At 39.8% G+C, this 14,922-nt stretch overlaps 11 protein-coding genes across 11 annotated transcripts; 6 read left to right on the top strand and 5 right to left on the bottom strand.

Moving 5' to 3' along the window:
* The first annotated feature begins 195 nt into the window (after window positions 1–195).
* WALSEDRAFT_33837 (NAD(P)-binding protein) lies at window positions 196–1,384 on the top strand. The gene is made up of 2 exons (XM_006960141.1): window positions 196–877; window positions 925–1,384. Exons 1-2 carry the CDS (start codon window positions 204–206, stop codon window positions 1,343–1,345), a joined length of 1,095 nt encoding a protein of 364 aa, XP_006960203.1. The 5' UTR covers window positions 196–203; the 3' UTR covers window positions 1,346–1,384.
* A 12-nt stretch (window positions 1,385–1,396) lies between these two features.
* Window positions 1,397–5,006, bottom strand: WALSEDRAFT_61319 (actin-like ATPase domain-containing protein). Its single transcript, XM_006960142.1, has 5 exons — window positions 4,927–5,006; window positions 3,179–4,879; window positions 3,026–3,133; window positions 1,550–2,981; window positions 1,397–1,505 (listed from the first exon to the last, which is right to left on the bottom strand). Exons 1-2 carry the CDS (start codon window positions 4,990–4,992, stop codon window positions 3,335–3,337), a joined length of 1,611 nt encoding a protein of 536 aa, XP_006960204.1. The 5' UTR covers window positions 4,993–5,006; the 3' UTR covers window positions 1,397–1,505; window positions 1,550–2,981; window positions 3,026–3,133; window positions 3,179–3,334.
* Window positions 1,409–2,070, top strand: WALSEDRAFT_66054 (peroxisomal membrane protein 4; the record flags this gene model as incomplete). The annotated part of the gene is made up of 2 exons (XM_006960143.1): window positions 1,409–1,505; window positions 1,550–2,070. The coding sequence occupies 2 exons, from the start codon at window positions 1,409–1,411 to the stop codon at window positions 2,068–2,070; spliced, it is 618 nt and encodes a 205-aa protein (XP_006960205.1).
* Window positions 2,136–3,145, top strand: WALSEDRAFT_52591 (NAD(P)-binding protein; the record flags this gene model as incomplete). The annotated part of the gene is made up of 2 exons (XM_006960144.1): window positions 2,136–2,981; window positions 3,026–3,145. The coding sequence occupies 2 exons, from the start codon at window positions 2,136–2,138 to the stop codon at window positions 3,143–3,145; spliced, it is 966 nt and encodes a 321-aa protein (XP_006960206.1).
* A 16-nt stretch (window positions 5,007–5,022) lies between the features above and the next one.
* On the bottom strand, window positions 5,023–5,868 carry WALSEDRAFT_61320 (hypothetical protein). The gene is made up of 3 exons (XM_006960145.1): window positions 5,480–5,868; window positions 5,133–5,438; window positions 5,023–5,084 (listed from the first exon to the last, which is right to left on the bottom strand). Exons 1-3 carry the CDS (start codon window positions 5,651–5,653, stop codon window positions 5,052–5,054), a joined length of 513 nt encoding a protein of 170 aa, XP_006960207.1. The 5' UTR covers window positions 5,654–5,868; the 3' UTR covers window positions 5,023–5,051.
* A 260-nt stretch (window positions 5,869–6,128) lies between these two features.
* WALSEDRAFT_61322 (hypothetical protein) lies at window positions 6,129–7,507 on the bottom strand. The gene is made up of 4 exons (XM_006960146.1): window positions 7,468–7,507; window positions 7,085–7,415; window positions 6,610–7,040; window positions 6,129–6,490 (listed from the first exon to the last, which is right to left on the bottom strand). The coding sequence occupies exons 1-3, from the start codon at window positions 7,496–7,498 to the stop codon at window positions 6,914–6,916; spliced, it is 489 nt and encodes a 162-aa protein (XP_006960208.1). The 5' UTR covers window positions 7,499–7,507; the 3' UTR covers window positions 6,129–6,490; window positions 6,610–6,913.
* Window positions 6,145–6,922, top strand: WALSEDRAFT_33840 (hypothetical protein). Its single transcript, XM_006960147.1, has 2 exons — window positions 6,145–6,539; window positions 6,583–6,922. The coding sequence occupies exons 1-2, from the start codon at window positions 6,169–6,171 to the stop codon at window positions 6,824–6,826; spliced, it is 615 nt and encodes a 204-aa protein (XP_006960209.1). The 5' UTR covers window positions 6,145–6,168; the 3' UTR covers window positions 6,827–6,922.
* A 20-nt stretch (window positions 7,508–7,527) lies between the features above and the next one.
* WALSEDRAFT_61323 (hypothetical protein) lies at window positions 7,528–9,718 on the top strand. The gene is made up of 4 exons (XM_006960148.1): window positions 7,528–7,545; window positions 7,591–7,795; window positions 7,844–8,185; window positions 8,228–9,718. Coding segments are annotated over exons 1-4 (1,932 nt in total). The 5' UTR covers window positions 7,528–7,543; the 3' UTR covers window positions 9,611–9,718.
* An 8-nt stretch (window positions 9,719–9,726) lies between these two features.
* Window positions 9,727–12,062, top strand: WALSEDRAFT_48608 (Carboxylesterase). Its single transcript, XM_006960149.1, has 3 exons — window positions 9,727–10,617; window positions 10,671–10,741; window positions 10,784–12,062. The coding sequence occupies exons 1-3, from the start codon at window positions 10,178–10,180 to the stop codon at window positions 11,941–11,943; spliced, it is 1,671 nt and encodes a 556-aa protein (XP_006960211.1). The 5' UTR covers window positions 9,727–10,177; the 3' UTR covers window positions 11,944–12,062.
* A 211-nt stretch (window positions 12,063–12,273) lies between these two features.
* Window positions 12,274–13,003, bottom strand: WALSEDRAFT_61325 (hypothetical protein). The gene is made up of 2 exons (XM_006960150.1): window positions 12,701–13,003; window positions 12,274–12,646 (listed from the first exon to the last, which is right to left on the bottom strand). Exons 1-2 carry the CDS (start codon window positions 12,721–12,723, stop codon window positions 12,376–12,378), a joined length of 294 nt encoding a protein of 97 aa, XP_006960212.1. The 5' UTR covers window positions 12,724–13,003; the 3' UTR covers window positions 12,274–12,375.
* Window positions 13,004–13,039: 36 nt separating this feature from the next.
* Orb6 (kinase-like protein) lies at window positions 13,040–14,899 on the bottom strand. The gene is made up of 4 exons (XM_006960151.1): window positions 14,562–14,899; window positions 13,434–14,512; window positions 13,206–13,383; window positions 13,040–13,150 (listed from the first exon to the last, which is right to left on the bottom strand). Exons 1-4 carry the CDS (start codon window positions 14,888–14,890, stop codon window positions 13,126–13,128), a joined length of 1,611 nt encoding a protein of 536 aa, XP_006960213.1. The 5' UTR covers window positions 14,891–14,899; the 3' UTR covers window positions 13,040–13,125.
* Between the last annotated feature and the right edge of the window lie 23 nt (window positions 14,900–14,922).

Consider the following 14,922-nt stretch of genomic DNA (forward strand, 5'->3'; position numbering starts at 1 on the left):
ACTATCGATAGCCACATAATAAAATAAAAAATCAAACTTAATACGCTAAACAATTAATTAATACACTATAAATGAAAAATATACACTTAACGCGATAACACACTGAAATCCGATTAAATTGGGAAACTAAAGAACACATGATGATATCATCACAGATTGCATAAATAGCGAGAACTTCACATTTCTTTAATTAAACAATCATCATGTCACAAATTACTCTTAACTTTGGTTTAGTTGGCTTAGGCGGTATCACTGAAACTTTCGCAAAAGATATTCTCGCAGATCCAAAAGAAAGAGGCGTCTCAGATGTTAAGCACAACTTGGTAGCAGTTGGTTCATCATCAGCTAAGAAAGCAGATGAATTCTTACAAAGAGTCGGCGCACCATCATCAGCTAAAGGTTACGGTAGCTATGAAGGTGTATACACCGATAGCAACGTTCAAATAGTCTACATTGGTACACCACATTCACATCACTACCACAACGCAAAGGATGCATTATCAAATGGAAAGCATGTCATTGTTGAAAAGCCAGCAGTTATAAGCGCACCACAAATGAGAGCTTTGGTGGATTTAGCACATTCTAAAAGACTTTTCCTTATGGAAGCCAAATGGACTAGATTTTTCCCAATGTTACAAGAAATCAGTCAAAAGCTTCACAGTGGTGTCATCGGTGATATCAAATTAGTACAAGCTGACTTCGGTCAGACATTCGTCGGTTTATCCCCTGAACATAGGATTTTCAACATTAACCTCGGTGGTGGTAGTATTATGGACCTTATGCCATACCCATTGATCTGGGTATTCAGTGTTTTATATTACCACCCAGACAACAAGCTCGTTAAACCTGAAGTTAGAGGTGCAAGCTGTATCAAAAAGTTAGTGGATGTTTTCTATGTAAATGTGATGCTAACAAAATCTATAGCAAATATGGCGTTGATGAAAATACTCACGCTTTACTCAAGTTCCCAGGTATAAACGCTGATGCAGTTTGCACAACAAACATCAACATTGGATCAGTCTCCACTTTAACTGTTAGAGGTGAAAAGGGTGAATTAATTATTCACGACTTACCGTTATCAAGACCACAATCATATGAAATCAGGTTGAGAGATGTCAACCACCCAAGTCCAGACAATCAAGCAAGAAAGGTGGAGAAGTTCAACTTCCCAATTCCAAACCACGGTATGCACTGGGAAGCAGATGAATGTGCTAGACTGATCCATAGGGGTGAACTACAATCAAGTGTTGTTCCTTGGTCAGACAGTTTACTTTCTGCGGAGATACTTGACGACATTAGAAAGAAAGCTGGTATTAACTTCCCAGAATCAATTCAAACAGTTTGATATTTTTGTACAACTATCGATTTCTTTTGATTAACCGAAAATCCGGCTTGTGCAGTTACTATCATGGATGATAACGCTATCAACGCGATTATTTTGAATAAAAAGTATCAACCGTTGCTGAGTATACTCAAGGGTGCGCGTAATGGATTTGTATATGGCGGTAAGTCTCTTAAGTTGTATAGACACCCATTAACCCCTAGATAGCAAAGATACGCTTTCCTCATGCCCTAGTGATGACATTTCTATTCAGTAAAGGCGACCTAAAGACTAAATTAATGAATATATTTAAAGCAACAAAGCAACACTCATTCAATCTAGCCAAGTTCGTCGCTATATACAAAACTATCTTGGTACTACAAAAGTACATGAATAATGGTAAATCACGTAATCTGGACACATTCTTCGCTGGTTTAGTAGGTGGATACGCAGTATTCTCTGACAGAAATCCTGTGAATGAACAAATCATACTTTACGTACTATCAAGGGTAGTAGCATCATTTATACCACGCCAACCAACGGAATACACGATAAACAACAATAAACCACATCCACCTAATGATAAAGCATTCGCAATCGTCGCTACACTCGTCTGGGCTTCGGTTATGTACATTTTCGATAAGCGGAAGTTCACACTACAATCCGGTTTAGTAAATTCTATGGAATACCTTTACATAGATTCCAATCATTGGAATTCATTAAAGACACTTTTATGGCATAATAATTAATATATTTGTAGATTCGTGATCTGATTTTATGACGTTATTCACTATCCATCATGAAGTTCTCTATCATGAGATTAGCACCGAGAGCGATTACATACACTCGTAATGGTCAACCAGCGGATGTACTTAAAGTAAAAACTCTCAACGCATTACCAAATTTACAGTCAAATGATGTGAAAGTAAAATTTCTATTATCACCTTTAAACCCAGCCGATATAAACGTTATTCAGGGTGTGTATCCCGCTAAAGCGAGAACTATAACTATCGATAATGAAGAATATCGTTTAGGTGGAAATGAAGCATTGGCGCAGGTTACTGAAATAGGAGAAAGTGTAAAAGATCTCTCTATCAATGATTGGGTTGTAATGGGTGCTTCACAGAGCGGTACTTGGAGATCATCCGCTGTTTTACCTTCAAAAGATCTCATAAAAGTTGAAAGTAACGCTTTATCAAAGGTACATGGAGCGACGTTATCAATAAATCCACCAACTGCTTTACGAATGCTCGAAGATTTCGTTAATTTGAAAAGTGGTGATTACATTATACAAAATGGTTCAAACTCAGCTGTTGGTACTGCAGTTATACAAATAGCAAAGGCTATGAATATCCATACTATCAATTTGATAAGGGAACGTGAGACTACTGAAAAAACCAATCAATTAGTAACTGAATTGAAAAATTTGGGTGCTACACATGTTCTCACGAATGAGGAAATCTCACAGAATTCTAAACAAGCTCGCGAATCAATCAAAAGTTGGACACAAGGTAAAGAGTTGAAACTCGCGCTCAACTGCGTTGGTGGGAAGGAAACGACTGAGATTGTAAAAACACTAAGTGAAGGCGCATATCTTGTTACATATGGCGCTATGTCTAAGCAACCATTGACTATTCCACCTGGTTTACACATATTTAAGGTATGTATATTATCACTAGTACGCTTTTACTTAATCATCAGTAGAATTTACAAAGTGTTGGATTTTGGATGTCACGCTGGTACAAAGACCACACGATGGATGAAAAGAAAACGTTGATCAGTGAGATTGTTAAACTCATCGAGAATGGAAATGTAGGTATTTAAAACATTCGTTTCTTTAATCTAAAACAAACTCAGTTACGTGAACCATCTCATCAAATTGTTAAACTCGAGAAAGGTCAAACAGACGAAGAAGCCACAAAGGCGTTGCATGATGCTTTAGCATCAACACAATCAAGTAAAATATTATTTGAAATTGATGAATAAGAATATCTAATTACGAAAAAAAAAGTTTTATGGTGCATTTACAGATGCAGCAACAGGTTCTTGACCTTGTTGTTCAGCCCTAATCTCAACTGACGCATTCTCAAGTACGATAAGTTGAAGAGTGATTGGGTTGGTGTTTTTAATTGGAACTTGCAAAGAAGCAATCTTTGAAGTACGTGTTATGATTGGAATTCTTTCTGGTTCATCATCCTCTTCATCACTGAATTCTTCATCTTCTGCGGATTTCTCCCTTGGTGGTGGTTGAACGACCTTAATTTCATGCTTTCCTTCATATAAATCAATGAAAGCTTTATCACCCTTTGGTGGGTTTAATGAAACGATTCTACGTGCAGGTAATGGTGTGTTTTGTGCAACAACGACTGCATTTTCTTCACCTTCACCAGCGAGAACGATTGGTGCAGATGTGACACCAACGTCTAATTGAGTTGTAGCTGATGGTAATTTTGGTACATCAGGTTGGAAGAGTAATTTGGCTTGGATTGCTGAACCCTTAGCGATAGCTTGATCTGGGTCAACTGAAGATAAAATTTCTGCGTTAGTGAAGATACCGCCCAAAACGTTTGTGAGTGAAGGTAAGGATGATGAACCACCGATCAATACAATCTTGTCAATGTTCTCGATTTCCAATGAAGCCTCCTTGACGGCCTTCTCAGCTAAGCTACCAACAGCATTGAAAGTCTTAGAAGCAAGGATACCAAATCTTAATCTATTGACTTGTGAGCTGAAATCGATACCGTCTTTAAGTGATTCAATGGCGATACCTGCTGAGTTTGATGCAGTTAAAGATCTCTTGGTTTGTTCACATGCGAGTGTCAACTTTACGAGCGCACGTCTGTCGCTTTCTTCCAAATCGGTTTTGAATTCAGTTGGAACGTTAAGTTTAGTTTGCTTTGTAAATTCCTTTGCAAAGTGGGTAACTAAAGCTTTGTCGAGTTGTTGACCACCAACTTTGTCGTCTGTGAGGTTAGATAATGGTGTGAAAAGACCTTGACGAGCAGCGACTGTAGTAACTGAAGTTGAGTATTCACCCATATCGACAACCAAAACGTTAACATCTGATTCACCCAAAACTTCGTTGTAAGCTGACATACCAGCTGCCCAATCGTCGATCAAGTCAAGTACAGGGATGTTAGCTTCCTTGGCAGCGTCTTTAAGAGCTTGACGCTTCTCGCGTGACCAATTGTGTGGTACACTCATAACTGCGCCGTCAATAGCTTTACCAACGTACTCGATAGCGGAGTTTGCGAGTGATTGTAAAACCTTTACGGTGACATCTTTAACGGAGAGAATTTCTTCTTTGCCATTGATAGTGACCTTGTATGAAGGTGTACCATTGTTGTTGATAACGTTTGCGCTTAATTCAGACTGTGGAATATCCTGGCTGTATTCTCTACCGAGGAGGTTTCTGAAACCGAGGATAGTGTTCTTGTTATTCCGTACCAATTGTGGCTTAGCTTGGTTACCAACGTATTCTTCTTCTCCGTTGAAGGCCAAAGCTGAGGCGATTTGACGTTGGCCGTCTTCGTTGGCGATACAATCAGCGTATCCTTTCTAAAACTTTTGTTAGAGAGTCTTTCTATAATAATGTAGGGGAGTACCTTGTTGATTATAGCTATAGAGCTGTATCCAGTACCAAAGTTCAATCCTACGACTGCAGACATCATGAAGTTGTCGAACGAAGAAGTTTGAAATTCGTCATATAAATTTTAGTACAAAGTCTTAATCAAAAAGCAGGTCTTGTGTGTTTTGGTATTTCCTGTAGATTCTTAGCTTTCATACAATAAATAATGTAATGTCTACGCACAGGTTCGTCAGATTGTCTAGGTGGATTCTTAGCAAAGTAATCATCCAAGAATGAGAAGAATTGCTCTTTGTTCTCTTTGAATATATTGGAAGGCTGTCCAGGGTACTGTGGTAGATCCTCTCTCATAGGTAAACGTGGGTTCACCTGCGCACTCGCTCTGCCTCTAAAGCCAGGCTGAGGTGGTGCACTGCCTCTAGGAGGTAAGCCTCTTGTTTGGTTATTAGAAGATCCTCCTATCCCAGGATTAGTCGATGATGATCTCGCACTATCCGGACGCAGTGGTGGTGGTGCAAAATCAATTTTTGGCTGTTTATTGTTAGATAATATGATATTTCATACACACTTACGGCTGTGTTACGCGCTGGCTGATGATCTAATGATACTATCTGCTTCGGTGGCTCAAATGGCGACGCTTTATTCGTTGGCGCTGATTTAGAGTTTTGATAAGCTTTCTTTCCCTTGTCTATACCTTTATTGCTGTACTCTTTACCCTTGTCCGCTAATTTCGCCCAATCTGGCATCGTCGTTTATCAAAGAAGTGTGATAATGCGTCAGTGCGATATAACTATTTGCCTGGACTATCTATATATATAGTTATATACTACTCCCATTTGATCGCTCGATATCTAGTTATATCAGCATAATATAGCGTTCTTGTTGATCACACGATCTACCAAACATCCTTGACGACACCTCCTTTCTGTTTATATTTAATAGCCGACTGTCACATCGTTGCATTGAGCTCGGCACAGCTTGTAGAGCAAATTGAAAACATAGGTGGAGGTGTCTAAATTGTCGGCATCTTTACAATAAAATAGGCGTATATATATCAAATACGTATATTATTACAATATTCTCCTATTTCTTGTCCTCCTGACACTCCACACTCATTTCGCGGCAGCAATCTCACCTGTCAGTGCCTGAATTGAATTAAGAGATGAACCTTAATATAAAATTATCGAAATCTTTAACTTCTTAACTTTAACGATCACAAATGGAATTTTACTCAGAGCGCACAAGTTGGCTTATAAACACTATGTTTCAGATAAAAACACAACAGTCACATCCTCATTTACCTGACTTAGGGGCTTTTATTCACAAATCACTTAGAAGGACAAGATTACCTTCAGAGATAACCGTCCTCGTTGTGGCCTTATTAGTTAGACTGAAATCACGTTGGCCTCAAGCTGCTAGTTCGTCGACAGCAGCTGGACAAGCAGGACATCGTCTATGGTTAGCTGCGTTTATGATAGCTTACAAGACAAGCATAGATGATTGCTTCTCAAATGCTAGCATAGTCGCTCTCTGTCAAGGTAGCTATAAGCTTTCACAAATAAACGCGATGGAACGCGAATTATTGATCTTATTGGATTATCAGACACATTTTAATGATAAGGAAATACGAGAGTGAGCATTTGTAGAAATGTTGAACAATGACTAACTTTATTAGAACTCGTACCTTATTTGGTGATCCACCTCCTATCCAAGTCTCAGTTGACAAGGAAATGTCACGTTTATCCATCACCAACTCGTATTGTGAAGAAAGTAAACCAATACCAGTACAGCTTAAGAGTCATTTCAGCTCACCATCATCGTCGTCGTCGATATCATCCGATGAAGACAGCTTCTACTGTCAAAGTTCACCTGATACGATGCCTGACTATCACCCATATGCTTATCCGGAGTTTAAATAATGCAAATGTATTAAAGATACCCGTAATCTTTCTCGACTCGTTTATCAATCATGTAACTTAATATCCTTTTAATCTTAAATAATAAAATCAAATTCCGTCATCAGCTGTGAGGTTATTCCTCCGTCTCTTGCTCTTCTGTGCCTCTCTCGCCCGCCTCTTGTAGTTGAAAGTGAGGTCTGCTTTGAGATTTTCCCACCTTTGTTCAGCTTGATCACTGTGGGCTGTTATTATATATTATATGATTGTAAGGAAACCTACGGTTCTTCGTTTGCTGTGAATGGTGCTTCTACGGGCATTTCTAACCATCCACGGGGTTCTCTCAGACGAGTTGGTTCATCATCCTTGCTCAGATTAAGATATGGTAGCATGTAATATGCACCTTCTACGCTAGATATCGCTTCTAGACGTCTTGGACCTGTATCTCTATGCTGTTGTTGAGAGCTACCAATATTTAAATGAAATTGACGGTTATTTGGAATGAACTGGTTCTTATCAACTTGTATAGCGGGTGGAATAACTTCTTGTTGAATTGGTACGCTATCATCTACCAAATCTACATCTCCATCTTGCACGAACGAGAATCCAAAGGCTGTGAGAGATATCAACAAAATAATAGAGATGTTCTGCAATAAATAACATACAACCCTTTTCCTTGAATAATTCACTGCTCATTTTGACTTTATTGCGGTGTAAAACGAAGCTCTCACCGAGACAATCATGTAAGTAAATTTAAGCGAAAATAGACAATAATTTATAAGTAAAAGGTCATTATTTATACATCAAGAAGTTAGTGAAGCTCATGATAAAGTTAGACAGCCTCTATCTCGCACGGACTGGATATTACTCGGTCCTGCACAAGATGGTGGTTTAAAGCTGCAATCTGAGGGCGCAGGTGGTTTAGAAGAGATTGAAGAGGAATTCCACGATGGCCGTATTCAGTTCGCTTTTGTTAGAGTAAAAGATCCAAACGTAAGTCTATGCTATGCATAACAACGTCATCACTCACACAGAATTCAGTCTCAGCTCCCAAAGCTCGTACAAATCAACTGGTGCGGTGAATCAGTACCTGAGTTTAAGAAGGGTGGTTTCCACTCTCAGCTTAATCAGCTCACACAGTTATTGAGTGGTGCTCACGTCACTATAAACGCACGCTCACAGGAAGACCTCGACCCTGATGCTATCTTAAAGAAGGTATCAGATTCTTCAGGTTCCAAATTCTCTGTCAATCAATCTGCCCCAGCTTTGTCAGAGAGACCTGTCGCACCAGCACCTGTTGGTACAGCTTACAAGCCTATCGGAACACCAGATATCGCTGCTATGCGCTCAAATGTACCAAAACCAGAAGCACCAACACCTGTCGTAAGTTTATTAACCTCCTGGTTTTCCATTAACAATCAGTAGGGAACTGCTTATACCCCACCTAGAAATGAGCTCGCAAATATCAGACAAACTCCTCCAGTACCACAACAAGCTCCTGCACCAGTTTCTGTGCCCCCACCAGCCCCAGCTCAACCTTCAATACCAACTCCACCTACTCAAGCTCCAAAACCTCCTTCAGGTGGTCTTTTCGGCGGTGTCGTTGGCAAAGCTGGTGATTGGTCTGTTCCAAAGTCCTCCCCAGTAAATACTGCACCAGCACCAGTACCAGCACCAGCAGCACCTACTCCAGCACCTCCAGCTCCTGCCCAATCAGAACCTGAAGAACGTCCAGGCAAAGTAGGCACAGCCTATGAACCAGTCAAGCTCCCTGCACCAAAGAAACTAGGAAATCGCTTCCCATTCGCCCAAGGTACTGAGACATCTGCACCTCCTGCACCTTCTTCATTTGGCGGTTCAGCTCCACCAAAGAAGCTCACTTGGTCTGAACGCCAAGAACAAGCCCGCAAGCAAGCTGAAGAAGAGGAAGCGAGATCTGGAAATGCACTCAGTAACGCTTCTGCCTTCCAAAGTTCAGCTCCAGCAGCTGCTCAACCACCACCTATGCCTACAAGCACACGTCCAACTCCGGTAGTAGACAACAGTGCACCACCACCTCCACCACCTCCAATGCCTTCTAGACCTGATGCTCAACCTGAAACAAGGGCGGTTCCTCCTCCACCTGCGCCACCAGCACCTCCAATGCCTCAAAGCTCTTATGAAGCACACAGTGGACTAGGACAGTCCCCATCACAAGAAGCTTTGATTCAAAGTGAGATGGAAAAATTACAAGTAGAAGATGAGACATCGATCCCACCACCTCCACCTGCTCCTCCAGCACCACCAATGCCAGCTGCACCGGTGACCCCGGCTGCTCCAGCCGCCCCAGTTGCGCCACCAGCACCTGCTCAACCACAATCAAAGGGTGGTCAGAGAGCGAAGGTAGTTTACGAATATGAAGCAACAGAAGATAACGAAATGGATCTTATCGAGGACGAAATTATACACGACATTGAACAACTAGATGAAGGCTGGTGGTCTGGCAAAGCCCGCAACGGGCGTGAAGGTCTATTCCCAGCTAATTACGTTGAGTTGATCGAAGAAGAAGAAATTCAAGAAGCACCAGCAAGTGCATCTATACCACCACCACCACCTCCTCCTCCTATGCCTGCCAGATCGACTAGCGCAGATCAAGGAAAGACAGCAATTGCCGAATATGATTACGAAGCTGGTGAAGACAATGAAATATCCTTCGCTGAAGGTGACACAATCACTCATATCGATTTTGTTTCAGACGACTGGTATGAGGGTACAAGCAAGGATGGTAAACGCGGTCTCTTCCCAGCCAATTATGTTGTTATGAACTAAGTAAGAAAAAAACGATTTGATTCTCTTTGTAACTTTTAAACATTAACGTTTTAACGTTTATTCATGCACTTTTGATAAACTTCAACTTAACGGAAGCAATGATATGGCGTTCTCAGCAACCATCATGTCTTATTATGAACGCGTTCGTTAATCGTCTTACTTATTACAATCGTTCGGTGTCTCTTTGAATTAATAAACTACGGCCTCCTTAGAAATTAGTACCTTAGAGGAACGTTTAATAAGAAGGTACAAATGAGGAGGTATATTGGAGTGCATATCATAACGTTGATGACAACTTAAGTAGTATTGTTTGGTAGCGTCGTCTTCTCCTGTTGGGGCGAACCGTTTCGACCGAAGCTTTCTAATGGTTGAAGATGATACAATAAGAGTTAAAAAGGTTAATCCATAACACTAGTACTTTTCTTATTAATTAATCCAGGGTTTCGATTTATTATCAGATTTTCTTACTGCCAAGATCATTATCGTCTTACCGTTATTATATATAGCCGGGGTCCAGGGACCGTCGCATCTTGGTCCGTTCATCTACTACCTTTTAACGTTACTTAAATGTTCAAAAAACTCATATGCGCACTCGCTACGAGTGCAGTCGTCGTTGCTGCTCCTGGGACACAGACAAAGCGTGATACCCCTTCAGTCACACTCCCGCAAGGTGTTGCACAAGGTACTACTACGACACTCCCATCTGCAACCTCTCCAGTTCACAAGTATTTGGGTATACCTTTTGCTCAATCACCTCCACCAAGGTTTGAGCCTGCTTTACCTCTCGAGGGCGAATCGAGTGAGATGATTGATGCAACACAATGGAAGCACAAATGCATTCAAACTAGCAATGGTTCTACTCGAAATGTTGATCAAGAACCAGATGACGATGAAGATTGTCTTTATGTTAATGTCTACGCACCTGAAAATGCACTCGAAGTTGGTAATAAAACTGTATTAGTGTGGATATACGGAGGTGCACTCCAAACTGGAAATGCTGGCCGTTCGTAAGTTTGCACTACTTTCATATGAAAAGAAAAACTGAAACAACCTTATCTAGGGACTATGATGGTTCTTCATTTGCTGCAAACCAGGATATCATATTAGTATCATTCAACTACCGTTTGAATGGTGAGTCAGAATTAATAACTTTTACAATCTAACTTCGTTTAGTTTTCGGTTTTTCAAATGCTCCATCTCTCGATGCAACTCAAACTAACGTAGGATTCCACGACCAAAGACTCGCACTTGATTGGATTAAGAACAACATTGCTGCATTTGGTGGTGATCCAGCAAAGATTACGATCATGGGTGAAAGTTCAGGAGCCGCATCAGTCGACAGATTGTTATTGAACCCACCAGAGGGTACACCATTTAGAGCAGCTATCATGCAATCCGGTCAAGCATCATTGAGTCCACTTGCTGATGATGATGGTGTTAGTAAATGGCAAAATCTTGTCACTGAAGTTGGATGTGCTACTTCTAATATTACAGATGAACAATATGCCTGTATGAAAGAAGTTGATGCAACAGTCATTAGAGATGCAGTTGAAAAACTTTCACTTTCTTTCTTCCCAGTCAATGACAATGTTACACAAACAGCAACACCACTTAAAGATGCGATCAAAGATGGAAAAGGCGCTCAAGTTCCTTTGTTGATGGGTACAAATACACATGAAGGATCAGTATTCATTCAACCATACCTCGAAAATGCTATTGGTGATGATGGGAAATTAAATACTACACAATTAACTGCTGTAATCGAAGACTTTGGAGTATTACCATCAGGTTTTACAACTTTAATTAAGACATTCTTGGATTCACTTTTACTCGTATCTGCAGACCATCTCTTAAACTCCTTATCAAATTTGGTCACATCATTGGTTTTTAAATGTCCAGCTTCAGAAATCGCTCATGCACACCTAGACACCGGTAAAACGGTCTATAGATATAGTTTCGCTCCAACATATAATGATACCCAACTTGATAAAGTAATTCCTGAAATTGGTATTAAAAACATTGGTGCTTATCACGCAGCTGAAATTCCAATCGTTTTCGGTACTTACGATACTTACCAAAGTGTAGCACCTGCTACCGATCATGAAATTCAAATGAGCAAATTCATGCAAACTGCTTGGGCAAACTTCGCTAAAGATCCAACATCTGAGAATGCACCAGGATGGAATCCAGTAAATCACTGGCGTATTAATGACATTGCTTGTTTGGGTTGCGTTGAAAATTCGACAGGTCTCACTACGAAATCTGAACTCGAATTTGATGGTGATTGCTTAGTTTTGAATAACTTCTATACCGCCAGCAAACCTCTTTTCTAACCTGATGGATGAAAGAAAAGGTTTAAAGAAAAGGTTTTCACACTACTGATAATTTTAACATTCTACTAAACTATAGAGACATCTAAATGGGATATTTATATGTTTAAAGATTAATTTACCTTTTAATACCAATACATGTTGTTTTTTTACTAGTAAAACGTTGGCGCATATTTATAAACGTGTTATGACAACATGGAGTGTTACACCAATTTGAGTGGCGTTCATGATTACACACAAGTTGTGTAGATTAACACGGATATTAAAAACTCTATGAGCACAGCCACACACTCAAACGTAATGATTTTAGAAATACTTTACATATGAATTAAACCGATATAACCTATACAACCAAGATAGTAATAAATGCAGAAAATTGTCCTTATTATTAGTAGATTTCAAGTTCTTGTCTCTTAATTATCTGGAAACAACTACTTAGTTGCCAATGATTGCCATGGCAGAGAGTCTAGCGAGTTTACGTGTGTCTTCAAGTTGTTGAGGTGACATACGGTATTTGCGCTCAAGTTCGTCAACTTCCTTCTTTGAAATTGCAGAAAGTAATGTTCTTGAGGCGTACTTGTCACCTGGCTTTGTTGCCAATGCATCAAATGCTTTCATTGACTTGTATGAAGCTGCTTGAGCGAGGATTTGTGGTGATGTTTGGCTTGCAACCTTTGAGCCACCGTAGATGAGGTTGTATGCTTCACTAGAAACATCGTTAGAAAACTTTCTTCATTCATGATGCATGAACAAAACTCACAATGCTGATACTGTTGGGATCATTATTATTTGTTTTTGAACTTTGTGGTTGTTGGATAAGGAATGAGTTTTTTTCCCCACGCTTTATAGCCTATGGCTTTGCCTAGAATGAGTCAATCCATTTCCGAATTAGTCAACGGCGGGGATTTTCCAACGTGCAATCCGAGGAAAACGTAGTTAATAATTCTGTAATTTAAACTAACAGATTATACAATAATCTAGCAATCTATCAAGTCTAATCACTTTTATTTTATTCTGCTTAATTATTGATTTCTCAGCCACTCCCCCACACTTTTGAAAATTCTCTCCCCACAAACTAAAATTCTAATCGGACTCAGTCCGATTTCAATTATTTATTTATATGCCTTAGTATGTTACAATTTGATTTAATATTTGCTAGTAAAACTGTTCCATTTCGTTCTTGTCTTAGAAATCATTCATCGTCATTCTCCTGTTTAAGATTTTCGATTAGGAAACTTTAAATGATGAAACAAGTTAAAACATACCTGAACGTGTATCCCATGAATGCTAAATCCTTGCTGTCACCAGTCACGTCTGCACCTGCTGGTGTCTCTGGGACAGCTTCCAACTCATCTGTTGGGAAGTATGATGTATCAGTGATAGATCTTAAATGTGGCACGAATGGTGCATCAATATGTCTAATGCATGACCAATCAACACCAGCTAATTATTAGTTAGTAAATAATTCCCTTTCATTGATAAGAACCACCCACCAAAGAATGGATGTTGCTTGATTTCTGCAGCTGAATTTCTTCCTAATCTATATTCAGGTGCACACAATAACCTTCTAATTAGATCCTCAGCTTCGAATGATAATTGTATATCGTCTGGGAAGTATAAGTGTTCTCTCCATGCAATAATTTTTCTATAAGTTTCATGCGCATTCTCTGAACAAAATGGTGGGTATCCAACTAAACATTCAAACATAATTGCACCTAAACTCCACCAATCGCAACTATGATTATATCCTTGTTGAAGGAAAATCTCTGGAGCAATATAATCTGGTGTACCAACTGTTGAGTATGCTAATTTCCTCCTATTTGTTTTCCAAGTTTGTATTTGATCATGTCTAGACATTGTAAGGTTAATCTTATCGATAGCTACCGAATTCCTTTCTTTCTTTTGTTGACCTGATTCAACACCTTGATCTAGAAGTCTTTGGTAATATTGCGCGCTGTGCTTCTTATGGAATCCAGTTGATAAACCGAAATCTGTAAGTTTTACATGTCCCTTCTTATCAATTAATATATTGTCTGGCTTGATATCACGGTGTACGAAACCAAGTGTGTGTACTGCCTCAATTGCCAACACACATTCAGCGATATAAAATCTAGTAACATCTTCTGAGAAAGTATCATACTTAATCAACATGGTCATCAAATCACCACCTGGAAGGAACTCCATGAGTAAGTAAAGGTATTTAGCATCTTGGAATGAATAGTAAAGGTTGACAACCCAAGGCGATTTGTTCTCTGCAAGTACATCTCTTTCAGCACGTACGTGTGCTAATTGATCTTTCTTGAACATTTCACTTTTCAAGAGAGTTTTCATTGCGTAAATTTTACCAGTGTCTCTCTTCTGTACGAGTCTAACTTCACCGAAGGCACCTTTACCGATAACCTTTACGGTCTTGAAATCATCTAAGCCAATCTTTGTTCTTCTCAAGCGAACAAAGCTGGTCTCCTTTTCACCAAGGCGCTCGAAGGCGACTTGGCGACGTTGTTGTATTTGCGACAATTCGTATGGAGCTATGCCAGGTTTTAATGAATGTTTCTTCTCAGTTTCAATACGTCTGTGCATATTTACGTCAGTGATTGTCAAATAAGGGTATTCGAACGAACCTTTGATTACGCTCTATAGCGTGCTCAACTGCCAACTTATAATGTTGCTCTAAACGCATTTTCGCTGCAGTTGCACGTGGTACTGCTTCTCTAGAAAACAACTGTGGTTCTCTCTTAAAGTAAACGTAATCAGCTGGTTTTTGCTGACTACCGTTAGATTGATTCTGTGCATCAATTGACATCTGAGCTAATGCATTCGGTGATGTTATTCCACCATCAGGTGAATGCACAGTTGCGAACTTTGAAGGTGCTTCATTCATAGCCATGTGTGGTGCACCACCACCACCAAACCTTGGTCTATAAGGTAATGCGTTGTTGAAACCTTGCATTTATTTCCTCACTGCTATCGACACAATCGAGA

The sequence above is a fragment of the Wallemia mellicola genome, assembly GCF_000263375.1.
Source record: "Wallemia mellicola CBS 633.66 unplaced genomic scaffold WALSEscaffold_24, whole genome shotgun sequence".
NCBI lineage: Eukaryota > Fungi > Basidiomycota > Wallemiomycetes > Wallemiales > Wallemiaceae > Wallemia > Wallemia mellicola.

Coding starts and splice junctions, on each gene's coding strand:
- WALSEDRAFT_33837 (XM_006960141.1), top strand. CDS start 204: ATGTCACAAATTACTCTTAACTTTGGTTTAGTTGGCTTAGGCGGTATC. Junction 878..924: donor GGTGCAAGCTGTATCAAAAA/GTTAGTGGATGT, acceptor CAAAATCTATAG/CAAATATGGCGTTGATGAAA.
- WALSEDRAFT_61319 (XM_006960142.1), bottom strand. CDS start 4,992: ATGATGTCTGCAGTCGTAGGATTGAACTTTGGTACTGGATACAGCTCT. Junction 4,880..4,926: donor CTATAGCTATAATCAACAAG/GTACTCCCCTAC, acceptor CAAAAGTTTTAG/AAAGGATACGCTGATTGTAT.
- WALSEDRAFT_61320 (XM_006960145.1), bottom strand. CDS start 5,653: ATGCCAGATTGGGCGAAATTAGCGGACAAGGGTAAAGAGTACAGCAAT. Junction 5,439..5,479: donor AGCCAGCGCGTAACACAGCC/GTAAGTGTGTAT, acceptor AACAATAAACAG/CCAAAAATTGATTTTGCACC. Junction 5,085..5,132: donor CTAGACAATCTGACGAACCT/GTGCGTAGACAT, acceptor AAGAATCTACAG/GAAATACCAAAACACACAAG.
- WALSEDRAFT_33840 (XM_006960147.1), top strand. CDS start 6,169: ATGTTTCAGATAAAAACACAACAGTCACATCCTCATTTACCTGACTTA. Junction 6,540..6,582: donor AATGATAAGGAAATACGAGA/GTGAGCATTTGT, acceptor TAACTTTATTAG/AACTCGTACCTTATTTGGTG.
- WALSEDRAFT_61322 (XM_006960146.1), bottom strand. CDS start 7,498: ATGAGCAGTGAATTATTCAAGGAAAAGGGTT. Junction 7,416..7,467: donor ATTATTCAAGGAAAAGGGTT/GTATGTTATTTA, acceptor TATCTCTCACAG/CCTTTGGATTCTCGTTCGTG. Junction 7,041..7,084: donor TTCACAGCAAACGAAGAACC/GTAGGTTTCCTT, acceptor AACAGCCCACAG/TGATCAAGCTGAACAAAGGT.
- WALSEDRAFT_61323 (XM_006960148.1), top strand. Junction 7,796..7,843: donor TTAGAGTAAAAGATCCAAAC/GTAAGTCTATGC, acceptor CACAGAATTCAG/TCTCAGCTCCCAAAGCTCGT. Junction 8,186..8,227: donor CAGAAGCACCAACACCTGTC/GTAAGTTTATTA, acceptor AACAATCAGTAG/GGAACTGCTTATACCCCACC.
- WALSEDRAFT_48608 (XM_006960149.1), top strand. CDS start 10,178: ATGTTCAAAAAACTCATATGCGCACTCGCTACGAGTGCAGTCGTCGTT. Junction 10,618..10,670: donor ACTGGAAATGCTGGCCGTTC/GTAAGTTTGCAC, acceptor AACCTTATCTAG/GGACTATGATGGTTCTTCAT. Junction 10,742..10,783: donor ATTCAACTACCGTTTGAATG/GTGAGTCAGAAT, acceptor AACTTCGTTTAG/TTTTCGGTTTTTCAAATGCT.
- WALSEDRAFT_61325 (XM_006960150.1), bottom strand. CDS start 12,723: ATGATCCCAACAGTATCAGCATT. Junction 12,647..12,700: donor ATCCCAACAGTATCAGCATT/GTGAGTTTTGTT, acceptor CGATGTTTCTAG/TGAAGCATACAACCTCATCT.
- Orb6 (XM_006960151.1), bottom strand. CDS start 14,890: ATGCAAGGTTTCAACAACGCATTACCTTATAGACCAAGGTTTGGTGGT. Junction 14,513..14,561: donor GCTATAGAGCGTAATCAAAG/GTTCGTTCGAAT, acceptor AAATATGCACAG/ACGTATTGAAACTGAGAAGA. Junction 13,151..13,205: donor TTCATGGGATACACGTTCAG/GTATGTTTTAAC, acceptor AATCTTAAACAG/GAGAATGACGATGAATGATT.